This window comes from Equus quagga, chromosome 3 (assembly GCF_021613505.1).
Source record: "Equus quagga isolate Etosha38 chromosome 3, UCLA_HA_Equagga_1.0, whole genome shotgun sequence".
Lineage (NCBI taxonomy): Eukaryota > Metazoa > Chordata > Mammalia > Perissodactyla > Equidae > Equus > Equus quagga.
Window position 1 is genome coordinate 89,748,427 of NC_060269.1, and position 16,072 is coordinate 89,764,498.

A 16,072-nucleotide genomic window follows, 5' to 3' on the forward strand; every position below is an offset into this window, starting at 1 on the left:
ATGCGAACTCAACTGCTGCACCACCAGGCCAGCCCCCTCTGGTGTTCTGTTATAGCAGCCTGAACAGACTAACACAGGGATATGAGTAAATGAAGTTCAGTAGAGAAAGAGCATTATCTTGGCAGGGAGTGGAGAAAAAACTGTGGTTCAGGGCAGTAGGTTAGGTGGATTAGATAGTGAGGCTTTTACGCAGCAAAGTAATTTGCTATTTTGGAAAATGTATTAATTTCCTAGGGCTATCTTAACAAAGTACAATAAAAAGGGTGGCTTGAGGCTGGCCTGGTGGTGTAGTGGTTAGGTTTGCACGCTCCGCTTCAGCAGCCCGGGGTTCACAGGTTCGGATCCCCGGTGTGGAACTACGCCCTGCTTATCAAGCTGTGCTGTGGCAGCATCCCACATACAAAGTAGAGGAAGATGGGTACAGACGTTAGCTCAGGGCCAATCTTCCTCAGCAAAAAGAGGAGGACTGGTGGTGGATGTTAGCTCAGGGCTAATCTTCCTCAAAAAAATAAAATAAAATAAATAAATTGGGTGGCTTAAACAGCAGAGATTCATTGTATCACCGTTCTGGAGCCTGGCAGTTCGAACTCAGCAGGGCAGGGTTGGTTCTTTCTGAGGATGAGGAGAGAGGGTCTGTTTCGAGCTTCTTTCCTAGCTTCTGACAGCTTGCTGCAACCCAGCATTGTTTGGCTTGTAGCTGCATCACTCCGTCTCTGCCTTCGTGTTCCCGTGGTTCTCCCTGTGTGCATATCTGTCTCTTTATGTGGCATTCTTTCCATAAGAACATCAGTCATACTGGAGTGGGGGCCCACTCTATGAGGTAACTTCAGTTTCCTCATCTCTAAAATTTGAATAGTGAAAGCACTTATCTTATAATCTCCTGTAAAGCAGTAGTTTACAAACCTGAAGACTATCAGAACCACTTTTTTAAAAAATGCCATGGTGTGGGCCTCATCTCCGGTGATTCTGTTTCATTAGCTCTAACCTAGGGCCTAGGAAGCAATTTTTAAAAGGTGCACAAGAGGTGCTGGGGGTCTGGGGGACAGAAATGCTAGGGAGACATACCACTGCATACCTAACTGGTAAAATTTGTGTCATATGATGGTATACATTATTTTAAAATAATAAACAAAATCTAAATAAAATAGAATAAATATAAATGTTAGGTGATTCCTAAGATTGCGGTTTGGGAACCACTGATGTGTCAACCTCTTAGCAGTATGCCTCACACGGTAAATGCTTCCAACATTTTCTCTACTTATGAATTATATATTGTATTCATTTAATTCATGTTTATAAAAGCAAAGATTTGTGTTTGTTTTCTTCTTTCTTCATTTACTCATCAGTTTTGATGTTTGTAGTATGAAATGGGTTTCCAGAATGGAACTCCAATTTACAACTTGGCTTCTCTAGGAAATAAGGATTTAGCTGACTAACACCTTTGAGAACTGCAAAAACTCTCAGCATGAACACTGCATTCAAACCCCTGCAGTAGGGAACTTGACCAAACTTTAATATAGCTTCTAGCAGCCTAAGGTCTTTCCGTGGGGCAATCCAGACCCAACTGAGTTACTGTCTAGAAAAGCTCAGGACTGCCAAAGGAATGTACTGTTTGTTCTAGCAACACCTGAGGATAGGCTCCTGACCTCCCTTTCTTACAGCAGTTATTAAAAAGGGCTTATAATTATAAATTCTTCCTCTGTCCCTTTGAGATGTATTTGTATCTCCTACAACCCAAGAGTGTCTTTTTCACGGATCTGAAAACTATTCCTTTGAAATGTAATCGTTGGAAAGAATAGGGTCTCTGTCTCCCAGTCTCTTTGGGAGGGTAGAAGTCTAATTTCAATAAAAGCTAGTTAGCAGACAAAGATGGTCTAATCCCATTTACACTGATCAACCCTCATACCCTTTTTTGGAAATTTTTCACTTCCTTGCCTCTGCTCAAGCCCCCGCTTGCTTTCCCTCCCTACTCCTTCATTCTCCCTCTAAAACGACCAGTCACCTCTGCACAGACTGGAATGGAGCGCAGCTCTTTCCCCTATGGCAGTAGTTACTAAATAAAATCTGTTTTTATCATTTTAACTAATGTCCAACTTTGTTTATCTTTGACAATACCTGATGCCATCTTCTTGACACATAGAATGTTTGGAGAAAGCTTTCTGCTTCTGGAAGCCATCTGCTTCTGGAGACCATTTAGCAAGCCTCAGGATCAGATCTCTAGTGGAACCACACATCTGGGATCCTAAACACATGGGGCTGGTGGTGTAGCCTGAATTGCGTCCCCCGCAAAATGCTGATATTGAAGCCCTAACCAACAGAACCTCAGTCTGTGACTGTATTTCCAGGTAGGGTCTTTTAAGAGGTAATTAGGTTAAGATGAGGTCTTTAGGGTGAACCGAATCCAAATGACTGATGTCCTGATAAGAAGAGGAAATCTGGATACGCAAAAAGACACCAAGAATGTTTGCACACAGAGGAAAGACCACGTGAAAACACAGCAAGAAGGCAGCCATCTGCAAGCCAAGGAGAGAGGCCTCAGAAAAAACAGTCCTGCTGGCCCCTTAATCTTGGACATCTAGCCTCCAGAACTGTGAGAAATAAATTTCTACTGTTTAAGCCACCCAGTCTGAGGTATTTTGTTATGGTAGCCCTAGCAAACTAATACAGCTGGGAAGCACATTCCCACAGGAGTATGCGTTACAGTTTAGAAAACGTATTTAGGATCTGAAATGTTCCTTTCTAGTATGTTCTAACGCTGACTTCTGTTGATGTCTCTTCTTCAGCTCCTGGTGGTATATCACAGAGGAGTATGTCTGGTAATATTCCTTCTGGAAATGTATCTTGTACCTGTTGGACATATACTGGGAAAATGATATTTTGAAAATACTTGGCAATATTGGAATGTACCAAGGAGGAATCTGTCACAGTAGGAGTCAAGACAAGTTTCATGAGGGGTCCTATAAAAATTTCACATGGTGAGAGTTTATGGGGATTTTGAGGTAGAGGTTGTATTATTGTGCCGGGGTAAAACTTTAGGTGAAGAGAGGTTATGCTTTTTAGAAATGTTAGCTTGTTCTGATTTTATACTAGATTGTCTCATTTTATCTTCTGAGAGTTTGGGAAATGATATGGACAATGACATTTCTGATCATAAAAGTGTCTTACATAGTTCCTTAAGTATTTCACCTGTGAAATGAGAGTTTTTAAATTATTATTAATAGACTATTTTAAAGGAATTCCCCAGGTTGGAAAAATAAAATCCATCCTTTTTTTTCTTAGCAAAATTTAGAGAATGACAGGGACAGTTTCAATCTGACCAGAAAGTTTACAAACTATTATTAAAATACACTTAAAGCTTTGCAATTTGGAGGAAAGCTATTTGTAAGTGTTTTTTTTTTTGAGGAATATTAGCCCTGAGCTAACTGCTGCCAATCCTCTTTTTGCTGAGGAAGAATAGCCCTGAGCTAACATCCATGCCCGTCTTCCTCTACTTTATACATGGGACACCTACCATCACATGACATGCCAAGCGGTGCCATGTCTGCACCCAGGATCCGAACCAGCGAACCCCGGGCCGCCGAAGCAGAACATGTGCGCTTAACCACTGCACCACCAGGCCAGCCCTATTTGTAAATTTTTAAAACAGGTCTTGAAGTGAAGATTCCAGAGTTGCTCTATTTTTCAGGTTTTTCTAAGTTATCATATGTTAATTATAGATAAGGCAAAGTAAAATCAGGTAAAATTCTTTGCACTAATACTTCAATGTTGTTTGAACCAATTTGTCCCTGTCATTGTGGGTTATTCCTTGCAATGTTTAGTTGTCTTGTTTCTTTCATTTTCTTTCTTTCCAATTCAGAGCAGTTTCTTAGTCTTTGTGTTTCATGCCATTGACATTTATGAAGAGTACAGGCCAGTTATTTTATAAACTGTCCTTCAGTCTGACTTTGACTGATGTTTCCTCATAAGAAAATTCCAGTTATGTGTTTTTAGCAAGAATATTGCAGAACCAATGTTGTCGTCTCATAGCATTGTCTCAGGAGGGATCTGACATTGATTTGCCTCTTTACTGGTGATGTTAACTTCCATTATTTGGTTAAGATGGTGTTTGTAAAACTATTTTTCCTTCTGTCATTCATAAATATCTTTGGGGGAGGTACTTGGAAACTACATAAAGAGCCTGTAACTCAAACTTTATCCACTAGTTTTAGTATCTGTTGATTATATCAATTATGATGATGATGATGATAATGATAGTTGCCAAAGAGGATTTTCTAATTTCATGGTTCCTTCTACAGTTGTTAGTTGATACTCTACAGTAAGGAAGAGCTTTCTTCTGCCTCATTCATTCATTCAGTCTGTCATTAATATCAGTGTGGACTCAAAGATTCTTATTTTATTCAATGGGACATAATCTGCTACTATCATTATTTATTTTACTTCTTAAATTGCCTCAGATTTGGCCACTATCAGCCCTTTCCACCTGACTCCTATGTCAGATTGACATTTTTACATCTTTCTTTGAGCCCATCTTTACTTTCTGGCACCAGGAAAAATGTTTCAGGTTCATCTTGTATTTTCTCTGCCCCAGCCCTTGAAATCAGCCTTTCTCCAAGGAGCACTAGTTCCTTTTAGTGAAGAGAGGAACAAATAATCATTTTTTAAAAGTCTTTTAAAAGCAATTCTATTGTTTATATGGGTCCAGTATTTAGACTTTGGTAAATGATCTCTGCTATGGTTCCATTCAGCTAATGATGATAGTCTGTTAGTCTTAGGTAGTAATTGCCTCTTATTCAATAACAATGGTTATTAATCATAAGACAAGGAAGTCTTCCTAAACATGATACCTTAGAAAGATTAAGGATATGAGTGAAAGTTTTAAATACAAAGTTATAAAGCTTCTGATTTAAAAATAACTACCTGAAACACAATTAAAAGTTAAAAACCATCTGGGAAGAAAAAACACTTTCAATATTTGACAGACAATATAAATATATTATATATATATTTATATATTTTTATTTATATATTATATTTGTATATTATATTTATTATATTTATATATAATATATATTTATATTATTATATTTATAAATATAATAATATAAAGTGTATATATATATATACTTTAATATATAAACACTCTTTTAAATCAATAAGATAGAAACAGCAATAGAAAAAGGGCAAATATAGCTTCATGTAATTCATAAGAGAACAAACACAAATGACCAAAACACATGTCTCAGTTTTGTCACTGACTAACTGCCCTGAGTAACTCAAAAGAGATTTAAAAAAAAAGAGAGAAAGAGATTTCAGAAGCACTTAATTGTTTCTCAAAGGTGTTTTTTAGTTATGTTAAGAGATCAATCACCAACCACCCTGAACCAGTCCAAGCCCCGCGGCAAAAGTGACACCTGTGCAGATGGGCTGAGAAGAGCCCAAGAGTTACCTTTGCTTCATTTTAATGTTGAGATCCCTGCCCCAGGAGGAGCTTAGGCCTTGTTACCATAACATGCAAATGTACGTGGAGGCATGTTTTCAAACTGCACCTGCATGAGTGAATACCCACCTCTGCATGTGATGACGAAAGCTCCCTTTTGAATATTCATTCCCCATCTGAAATAAAAGGTACCTGTTTTCCCTTGCCCAGGAGCCACAGCTTTGGAAATGATTCCCCGTGGTCTCCTTTATTTGCTGCAAATAAATTTTACTTTGTGTGACAACTACTTCTGGTGAAGGCTTTGGTTTCAACTCACCAAGAAGCAAAACCCACTTCAGTTTGGCAACAGCTTCATGTTGGTAACATGCTTGGTTTGGTAACAGCAAGCAAAGAAGTACCAATTATACAATTTTAACTATCTAAGAGAAGAATTTTGACCCATAATACTGGCAAAGATTCCATTCAATGATATTTCATTTTTTCAAGACATTCATTTCTTATGGAATTGTAAATTAGAACAGCTTTACTATAGAATGATTTGATAATATAAATTAAAAGCCTTAGCAGGTTTTGGTTTTATTTTTTATTATTATTTTTTTTAGGTATGCTTTTTTTTTTTTATGTGAGGAAGATTGGTCCTGAGCTAACATCTGTTGCCAATCTTCCTCTTTTTTTTTCTCCCCAAAGCCCCAGTACATTGTTGTATATCCTAGGTGTAGGCCATTCCAGTTCTTCTATGTGGGATGCCGCCACAGCAAGGCTTGATGAGTGGTGTGTAGGCCTGTACCCAGGATCAAAACTGGCGAACCCCAGGCCACCGAAGCAGAGCATGCAAACTTAACCACTCAGCCACAGGGCTGGCTCCAGTTTTGATTTTATAGTTCTAGGTAAGGGAAGTGTTCCCCACTAGATATAATATCTATTTCCACAAAACATTTAGGTAAAGGAGACAATCTCTTCACATAAAGCCTGTTTAAACATAACACTTTTTATTCGAACTTTCACCTTAACCTTGTTATCAGCTCTTACATTTCCATATTCTTTCATTCTAATTGCAGCCCATGTTAGGGCTTCACCAACAGGTGTTGGCACCACAGTGCCTAAGGCTCCTGCATCAAGGAATCTCAGAAACTTCTCTTCTTCATCCCCTGACCATTTGACCCACTCTCTGTGTTAGGATTTTGGTCCCTAGCCCAGGGACCTGGCCCTTTTGTCAATCTTTGCCTTGATTAATCTGCCTATTGCCCCAGGCCATTCCAGGTCAGGTTTCTCATTGTATGCCTTGCCTTCCAGTTTTTAAAATTTCTACAAACTGGGATAAATAGAACAGGATTTATTTGGGCCATTTTAATGTTGGAAGGCTGGGGGGGGGGTGTCCATTTTGTCCATCCAAGCTTTGATAGTGCTATATTAAGACATTTTTTCAACCCCATCAATATCCATTTTATTCATCCCATTTTAAAATAACCATCTAAAGATTTCCACCTTACTGGGAGAGTCCCTCGACTCTCCTCTCTGCCTTTCCCTATTTCCTTGTTAACTAATTTAATGTTTTTATTAGTCTCTACAAGACCCATGAGGTGAAGCAGAGACAGCAAATTTGATAAGGCTTCTCAGACAGTTGCTTGATTTTGCTCAAGGAACCCCATCCTTTAGGGGTTTTAATGGAGGTTTCATTACTTAGGCATGATTGATTAAATCACTGGCCATTGGTGATTGAACTCAGTCTCCAGCCCCTCTCACCTAAGACGTCAGGAGTGGGGCTGAAAGGTCCAATAGTGTAATCAAGGCTTCGTCTTTCTGGCAACCAGCTCCCATCCTTAAATTATGTGGCTCCCCCACCCCCATCCCCTACTTCCACCCCGCCTACTCCCACCCCCCTACCCCTACCCCTGTGCCCCCTCAAGTCACCATTAGAATACAAAAGACATTTTATCATTCAGGAGACTCCAAGGATTTTAGGAGCTTTGTTCCTAGATGCTGGGACAAAGACCAAATATTTTTTATTATACTATTGCTGTCCTAATAGGTGTGAAGTGGTTTTTCATTGTGGTTTTGATTTGCTTTTCCCTAATGATTAGTGATGTTAAATATCTTTACATGTGCTTAATGGCCATTTGTATATCTTCTTCGGAGAAATATCTATTCAAGTCCTTTGCACATTTTTTAATTGGTTTGTTTTTGTTGTTGAGTTGTAGTTCTTTATATATATTCTGGATATTAATCTCTTATCAGATTTATGGTTTGCAAATATTTCTCTCTTCTGTGGATTGTCTTTTCACTCTCTTGATAGTGTTCTTTGAGGGACAAAAGTTTTTAATTTGATGAAGTACAATTTGTCTATTTTTTCCTTTGTTGTGTAGGGGAGCAGAATTTGCCACCCCAAAATATATCTCTTTGGCTTGATTAATTTTAAGAACAAAAGACTCAGGAAGAAACTTTGATCTTCCTCCTAACTGCCTAAAAGAATTTAAGACAGAATGTCTGTTCCAAGAAGGAGCTGTCACCATTGGTGACTATAGTTTACTATGAACTAGGTGTGCTAGACAGGGGGGAACCTAGCAAGGCCTCTTTGATCAAAGTCCCCTCCATGTCCCTCAGTCTCTGCACAGTATGGCAAACATTTGTTTACTAAACATTTGTTTTTCCATGTCCGTGTGAATTGCCTTCATCCCCTTGAAATCCCAAACCACTAGCCCCAACATCCTCCTTTGTCTTTAGCTGAAGATGGTATTTATGGTAGTGGCTTTGGCCACTTTGGCAAGTCACTCAGTTTTCCTGGGTTTCTCCCATGTACGTGTTATTAAATTTTGTTTGATTTTCTCCTGTTATCCTATTTCATGTCAATTTAAATTTTAGACCAGCCAGAACAGCCTAGAAGGGTAGAGGAAAATTTCTTCCTCCCCTACAGTTGTCTGTGCCTTTGGTGTCATGTCCAAGAAATCATTGCCAAATTCAATGTTGTGAAGCTTTTCCCCTATCTTTTCTTTGAAGAATTTTATAGTTTCAGGTCTTATGTTTAGGTCTTTGATCCCTTTTAAGCTTACTGTTGTACATGGTATAATGTAACAGTCTAACTTCATTCTTTCTGAGTTTGTTGAAAAGACTGTCTTTTCCCCAAAGAACAGCCTTGGCAACCTCATTGAAGATCATTTGACCTATACGCAAGGATTTATTTCTAGTCTCTTGGAACAGTGTTACATTTAATTTTTTAATCCTTTAGATCATTACTATCCATAAAAAATAAATTATGTGAAAATCTTTTCATATCAACAGTGATTGTGGTGAAATGAAAGCAAGAAACTTAATTTTAGAGCATAAACACAATTATTAATTCTATACAGGTCTTCAGCCAAGCATGGCTGCCACACAACAAAACTCAGAATTGCACACTACTAACTCAATTCAGTAGCCTGATATTTTCGTAAATTTCAATCATTTAAAAACTATAGCTTTACATTTTGCATGTGTTTTGGGGGGTGGGATTGTCAAGCCCTGATCTTTAGGTTCCCCTTTACCATTTACATCAAAGGCTCCAACACAGTATGGTTATACCTATCAGTAAACTATCAGAACAGTGCTAAAAATCTATGTATTTTTAAAATTGATCTGAGTTCTTAATTTTCTAAAAGCAGGCAAAGAAACCAAACCCGTCTCCTGCCCCGCCCCTCACACGGATGGAACACTGCAGGAAAGTTCTATAAGAGACAATCCCTGAAATGCGTATTAGTGTTCTAGAAGTTTCAATGGGCAGCGTCGTGCACTTTGAAAACCCTAACCGTTGCACATCCACTGTGCTACTACAATGTCACCCAGCAATGCTTTTATTCTGTCAGCAGCGTTCCTTTTTGATAGTTTTGGGTATTTGGCCAAGGGTCCGTCGGCAGCAGGGGGCCACCCAGACGCATTCCCTGCTTCTCCAAAGAGGCGCACGACACCGCGCAGGGGCCTCGCCCCGCCCTGTCCAACAGAGGGCGCCCGCGCCTCCCCCGGCGGCCCGTAAGCGGAGTGCGCTGCGGCCTCTGCGCCGGCGCCAGCCCCGCCCCTCGCTGGCCCCGCCTCGCCGCCGCCCCGCCTCGCCGCCTCAGGATCCGGCCGGCACGCCCGCCCCCCTCTGCCCCGCCCCCCGGAGCGCGTTGTGGCGGCAGCATGGAGGGAGAGAGCACGTCGGCGGTGCTCTCGGGCTTTGTGCTCGGCGCGCTGGCCTTCCAGCACCTCAACACCGACTCGGATACGGTGAGCCGCGGGGCGGGGCGGAATCCCCTGGGAGGAGGCCCAGCGCGCGGGCGCCCTCTCTGCCTCCGCCGCCGCGCCGGGCGCTGCCCTCGGGCCCGCGCGCCCGCCCGCTACAACCCTGTGTGTTTCGGCGCGCGGAGCGAGTGTGCCCCCCGCCTCGCCGCGCCCCCGCCGCGCTCCGCCTCCCTGGTTGAACTTGGCCGCGAAAGGGTAGTCGGAGAGCTGCTCCCGCCGCCTCTCGGAAGCGGCCCGTTAACTTTCCCTTCTCCCGGCCGGCGACGGTCGTTTTCAGAGACGACTCCATTTGTTCTTGCAGAGCAGCAGCTGTGCGTGTTTGCGGAAATGGCAGATGTTGCATCCTGAGGCTGTTTTTGGGAAATGGTGGTGGATGAAAAAAGCTTAATTTGGGATGTTGGCTGTCTGACTTTTGTTTTGCATTGGTATCAAATCTCTTAAAGTGTGAGGCCTCAGCTAGTTCGTTTTCTCTGCTTTCAGTTACAATTGAAACATTTAAGTTTATCCTCAAATACTAGATATTTAAATGCTTATTTCATACTTTTTCTTAGGTTCAAAACCTCTGGATGAAGTTAAATAGTGAAGTTTTAGAATACAGTGCCTACTTTTTAAAACTTTTATTTTTGTTAAATTACAAAACACTATAAAGCTTCGAGCCCGGAAAGGACTGTAGTGTCTTAGAGTGTTTAGTGACTTGCTAATACGGTTTAGAGAATACCGTGCTGAACAAAGCCTAGTAATTTCAGCTAAATTTTGTTTTCTTCGTTTTATAATGTAAGGTCTGTCTTATCCAAAATGGAAATTACTTTGGAATGTCTTAGTGTGAATATAAACAGAATGGGTCTGTAACTTCTCTGTAGCTTAAAGGATTAGCCCTTGTTTCTTGGATCTTTCTCCCAAAGTCTTTGAAAGGTGGTTTTCTGAATAGTTGTACTTGGCCTTGTCCCTGCTGCCTTTCCCAGGAATTGTCTGGAACACTTGAGTGTAGAGTTCTGGGTTGTTCCCCCTTGATTCCAGAGAAGACCCACATTGTGGAAACATTCCTTTGGTGCTCTTCTTTTAATGAAATGGGAAAAAAAAACACATTATAAACACAAAAAAAAAACTAATTATAAAGAACATAAAATCTTCATTGTTTGTCAGGCACATTGGGTCTTAAAATGTGCCGAGACAAATAATTGAATTCTCCGAAATTCAAAGAAATCACTACTGGGGTGGCAAAATGTATTTTTAAAAGAATCAAGAGTCGCAGCTCCCCTTTGAGAAAGCAGACTCTGATACTGAATTCCAAATCTTTAATGTTTTGCACAATTTTTCGCCTAAAAGTACTGATCATTGTGTCATTTCGTAGCTCAGAAGCCTCCACTGGCTTCCAGAAGCATGTGCCATTAATCCAGAGTCCTTGGCCCATCATTTGGGATGTTCTGTTATTGGCGTGACTCCTGTCTGTGGTTTCCTTACTCACAATTGGAGCCTTCTGCTCCAGGGCAACTGCCCTGCTCCTCGTTCCTCAAACATAGTGTACTCCTTTCTGGCTTTAAGCCTTTTGTGCTTCCGAGTGTACTAGCAGGCACCGTGGTATTTACAGTCTCTTCTACTCACTCAGTTTTATTTAACTGTTCATGTTTCCCAACTAAACTGGAAGTGCACCTGGTCTTTCTTTTGTGTGCCCCCCAGCTAGTAGCACACACTCATACATTGTAAAATACTTGGGAAATATTGGTTAGTTAAGTGACTGAATGGTAATTTTATCAGTGTATTCAATATATTTCTTATTTTTGTCTTCATAGGAAGGTCTTCTGCTTGGAGAGGTGAAAGGTGAAGCCAAGAATAGCATTACTGATTCCCAAATGGATGATGTTGAAGTTATTTATACAATTGGTGAGTGACTTATTTCTATGTCTCCTATTTTTGATAGTTTACGCTGAAAGAGATAAACATACATTGCTTTTTAAATTGTTAAAAAATAGATACTAATTTTTAAAAGCAGATTTTAAAAGAATATATTGCATTCATTTCTCAATTAAAATTAGGGCCCTGGCCAAGTCTAGAGCAAGAAACAGTATGGCATATAGGAAGCGGGTAAGATTACTGTGGGGAAACAAGGATGAAATAGCTCCTGCATATATTTAAGTGGCAGGAACATGGACCAGCAAAAGGAGGAGGAACCAATAAGCAAGACCAAGAAAAAAGATAAAACAATTTAGACAAAAGTGTTAAATGCTGCAGAAAAGTCAGAAGATGAGAGCTGAGAAAACTCAGTGATGAGGTAATTGAAAACCTTAAGTTATTTCTGGAGTATAGTGGGGAAAAGACCAGAGTGCACAGGGTTCGAGGAGTGGGTGGTGAAGCAGCCGCAGCTGGTGGCAGCTGTTCTTTGAGGAAAAAGGGGAAAGGGGAGCTTTAAAATACAGAGAGAGTTTTCTGATTATCTAACGTACACAATTTTTTCTAAGCACATTTTTTTTAAACAAAATTGGTGGTGTGCTTTATAAAAAATTTGGCATCACAACAGCATATTGTATCATGACCATTTTGCCATGTTAAATAATCCTCTAAATATCATTTTTTATAACTGCATTGTGTTTTCTATGGACTTACTCTATGGCTATATGTGATTTCAACAGTTCTTACATAAATAAATTATAATCAGAGTTGTTTCCAATTTTTCATTATCATAAATTATACTACAGTGAACATCCTTGTGTATAAATATTTTTCTACATCTTTTATAGATAGATTCCTGGGAATGGTGTTACGTCAGAGGGTATGAACATTTTTAAGGTTCTTGAACTGTACTAGCAAATTGCTTTCTAGAAAGATTACATCAGTTCATACTCCTACTGTATGTCATTTTTTGTTTGCCATATAATGAGTAAAAAAAATACTCATGAAACCAACAGTGGTTGCCACAGAGAAGATGATAATGAGAGTGAGTTTAAATCTACTTTATATATTTACTTTACACATATATACATTTATATATATGTATATAAACTTATATACATATATATAAATTTACATATATATATACACTTCCATTTTTAACCTGTTAAAGTGGCAAACAATATAAATGTATATATGTGTAAAGTAAATATATAAAGTAGATTTAAACTCACTCTCATTATCATCTTCTCTGTGGCAACCACTGTTGGTTTCATGAGTATTTTTTTTACTCATTAACAATACACAGAATACACACATATAAATGTGTGTATATGTTTATTTACACAAAAGGGATCATGCTATACATAGGTAAATATCTCTAAGATAGCATTACTGCAGAATAGTATCAATTCTTACAGTTTTTCATTCTTTCTAATGGCTTCAAATATCCATTGTATGAACATACCATAACTTATTTAACCAGCTGTGAATGACTTTCTGGTTTTTTGTTAATACAAAACAATATAACAATGAACATTTTATAGTGCATATATCTTTGTGCCCTTGAGTATATCTGGAAGTCAGATTCCTGGAGGTAGACCATTGCCTTTTGGAAGTCATGCCATCTTGGACTCTTCCACAATGTACAAAAGTGCCTGAGTCCCCACACTCTTGCCATCACTAGGGATTATCAGATTTTTTTTTTTAAGATTTTATTTATTTTTATTTTATCATTTTTTCTTTCTTCTCCCCAAAGCCCCCCAGTACATAGTTGTGTATTTTAGTTGTGGCATGTGGGACACAGCCTCAGCGTGGCCTGATGAATGGTGCCATGTCTGTGCCCAGGATCCGAACTGGCGAAACCTTGGGCTGCCGAAGCGGAGTGCACAAACTTGACCACTTGACCATGGGGCGGGCCCCATATCAGATCTTTTAATCTTTGCCAATTTGATAAGTGAAAAAAATATCGTTTTAATTTGCATTTCTTAATTACAAATGAGGTTAAGTGTTTATATATTTGACTTTTTGGGGGGCCCTTTTTCTTTGAAAAGAACAGGCCTGTTCTGTGCTTTGACTATATTTCTACTGGGCTACTTTGCTTTTTCTTACTGATTTGTAATACCATATTGTAACTGACGTAAGGAAACTGGCCTTTTGTCACGGGTTACACATGTTCATCAGTTTGTAACTTTACTTTGTTAATTTTTTTTTTTTTCCTGGTCAGCTGGAGCTTTAAAATGAAGCCCTTAGGGCATTTTTTTCCCTAATTATAATTGGCATGCTCCCCAAAGTATGTAATATATTTTGAGGAGTTTAATTACACAACCATTTTTTGAGTAACTCCATTGTGCTTGGAGCACCACTAAGCTTTAAGGTATCAGGCAAGTGCTGTAGGGACGCTTAATGTATTTGCTCAACTTATTTTAAAATGTTGGATTACTTTAAAATAGATGGCTAACAGGTACAATTCAAGATCTACAAATTACTGCTCTGCTTTGGTTAATGAGATTTTCATCACTTTTATACTTTCCCTTATCTACACCAGAGTGTGTTTGGCCAGTGAGCAGTTACAAAGACTGTTTCTGTTCACTGTTTTTTCAGAGGGATTTATGAAAATGTCTAAAAAAAAATATGTAAAAAGGATGATCACTTTTTCTATACAGATGTATTTCTACTGACAAGAGAATAAAATTCACTGCTTAAAACCTCTGCCTGTTACTTCATCTTTAACATGGAAGGAATGATAACATAGGCTTGTTGTGAGGATTAAATGAGAAAATGGTAAAGTACTTCCTGGCATGAGGTGTTCAATATATGTTGTTCAAATGAAAATTAATGTAATCATAACTAAAAATTCTTTTTTTCCAGACATTCAAAAATATATTCCATGCTATCAGCTTTTTAGGTGAGTAGTAAGATCGGGTAAATGATCCATTGTGAAAATTATTCTCTGCAAGTGAAGTAATTTTTAAAACTAACAAAGTATCTTAGTTACCAGTTATATATGGTGGTACTGATTAAAATGAAAAGACTGTTTTCTTGAATGCCTGAAAATTCACTTGTTCCTTTCAGTTCAGTCTAATAGCTTTTCTCTGTACTGATGTGCTTGCTTGAGCTGGCTCCATGGCCTCCTAGGTACCAGTGTACCTGAGGATTGCTTTTCCTTCTCACACCAGTCACCTCATTGCACGTTATAATCCCAGTGGCACGTTCTCATGCATAGCAGCAGCCCGTTTTTTCTACCCTTTTCTTCTAATTATTTTATCATGTTTCCTCACTATCATATTTTTTAATGTTATCTTTTGTCTATTAACTGGTAAGGTTCTTCAGTTAGCCTGCTTCCTGTTGCTCTTCTAGGGTGAAAACTTGCACTCAGTCCTATACATAGTAGTAGTACTGTTGGCCCTAATAGGCTATGATATCTTTAAAAACTTTATTGTGGTGTAACATACATATAGAAAAGTACACAAATAAATGAATTGTCGTAAAGCAAACACATATAACCACAGCATGGTGCAGTTTTAATGAAATAGCTTTATGATTTACATAAACAGTACATGCAAAGTCAGCATGGCTATCTTACAGTCGCACTGTATGTACACATCTCTGCGGTTGTGTAAGAGTTACAGTGGAGCATATGGTTGGTGGGGGGGGTGACAGAAATAAAGGCTTAGTGTGGTCTTAAACTGCTGTACCAGAAAGCCACCTCCCACAGTGCCTTTTATACAATGGACATATAAAAATATTTGTTGAATGACTGAGGGATTCTTGGCGGAGACTCATAGTAAGTTCTTCCCTGAGGGACTCTCGACCAGCAAAGGATTAAGAAGGGAGAGTGAGGGGAAAAAAAAAAGTGATTCCTTCTGGCAACTGCCTTAAATAGAGCAACTTAATAGAATCTTAGAGCTAAGGAAACCATCTGATCGAGGGATGAGAAATCCATGCCTCAGCCTTTTAGCTTTACAAGATTAAGGTGGGGGAGGGGGTTAGGTGAACCCCCTGAAATGGCTCTCATTTGGAAGTTTATTACACTCTTCATGTTTCCTTAACAATAGGCCTAAAAAGTTTATGATATAACCAATGCCACAGACCTGGTCAATCGTAGGGCAAAACTAGGAGAATCAGTATTTCTTGAGTTCTAATCCAACAGCGTACCAGGCTGTTTCTTCCCTGTTTTAAATAATATAGGTGAACACATTAAAAACAAAGTCTTCTGATACCACACTTCTTGGAGTCCGAATGGAATAAACTTTTTTTTTTTAAGATTTTATTTTTTTCCTTTTTCTCCCACAGCCCCCCAGTACATAGTTGTGTATATCTTAGTTGTGAGTCCTTCGAGTTGTAGCATGTGGGACGCTGCCTCAGCATGGCTTGACGAGCGGTGCCACGTCCACACCCAGGATTCAAACCAGTGAAAGCCTGGGTGCCCGGAGTGCGCGAACTTAACCACTTGCCCACGGGGCCGGCCACTGGAATAAACTTTAATGGCTAGTTTTA

The 16,072-nt window shown here is 39.3% G+C and overlaps 1 protein-coding gene across 5 annotated transcripts in view; it reads left to right on the top strand.

Annotated features, from left to right (window-relative positions):
* ABRAXAS1 (abraxas 1, BRCA1 A complex subunit) overlaps positions 1 to 16,072 on the top strand; it is a 95,095-nt gene that overhangs the window by 66,535 nt on the left and 12,488 nt on the right. For 3 of the 5 annotated variants that reach the window (XM_046656876.1, XM_046656874.1, XM_046656875.1), the window contains exons 3-4: positions 11,479 to 11,569; positions 14,444 to 14,480. In XM_046656876.1, the coding sequence (XP_046512832.1) occupies positions 11,539 to 11,569; positions 14,444 to 14,480 (68 nt within the window). In that variant the 5' untranslated portion in view covers positions 11,479 to 11,538. Of the gene's footprint in view, positions 1 to 9,549; positions 9,674 to 9,881; positions 10,000 to 11,478; positions 11,570 to 14,443; positions 14,481 to 16,072 lie in introns of those variants that run through there. The other 2 variants (XM_046656873.1, XM_046656877.1) reach the window with 2 other exon arrangements.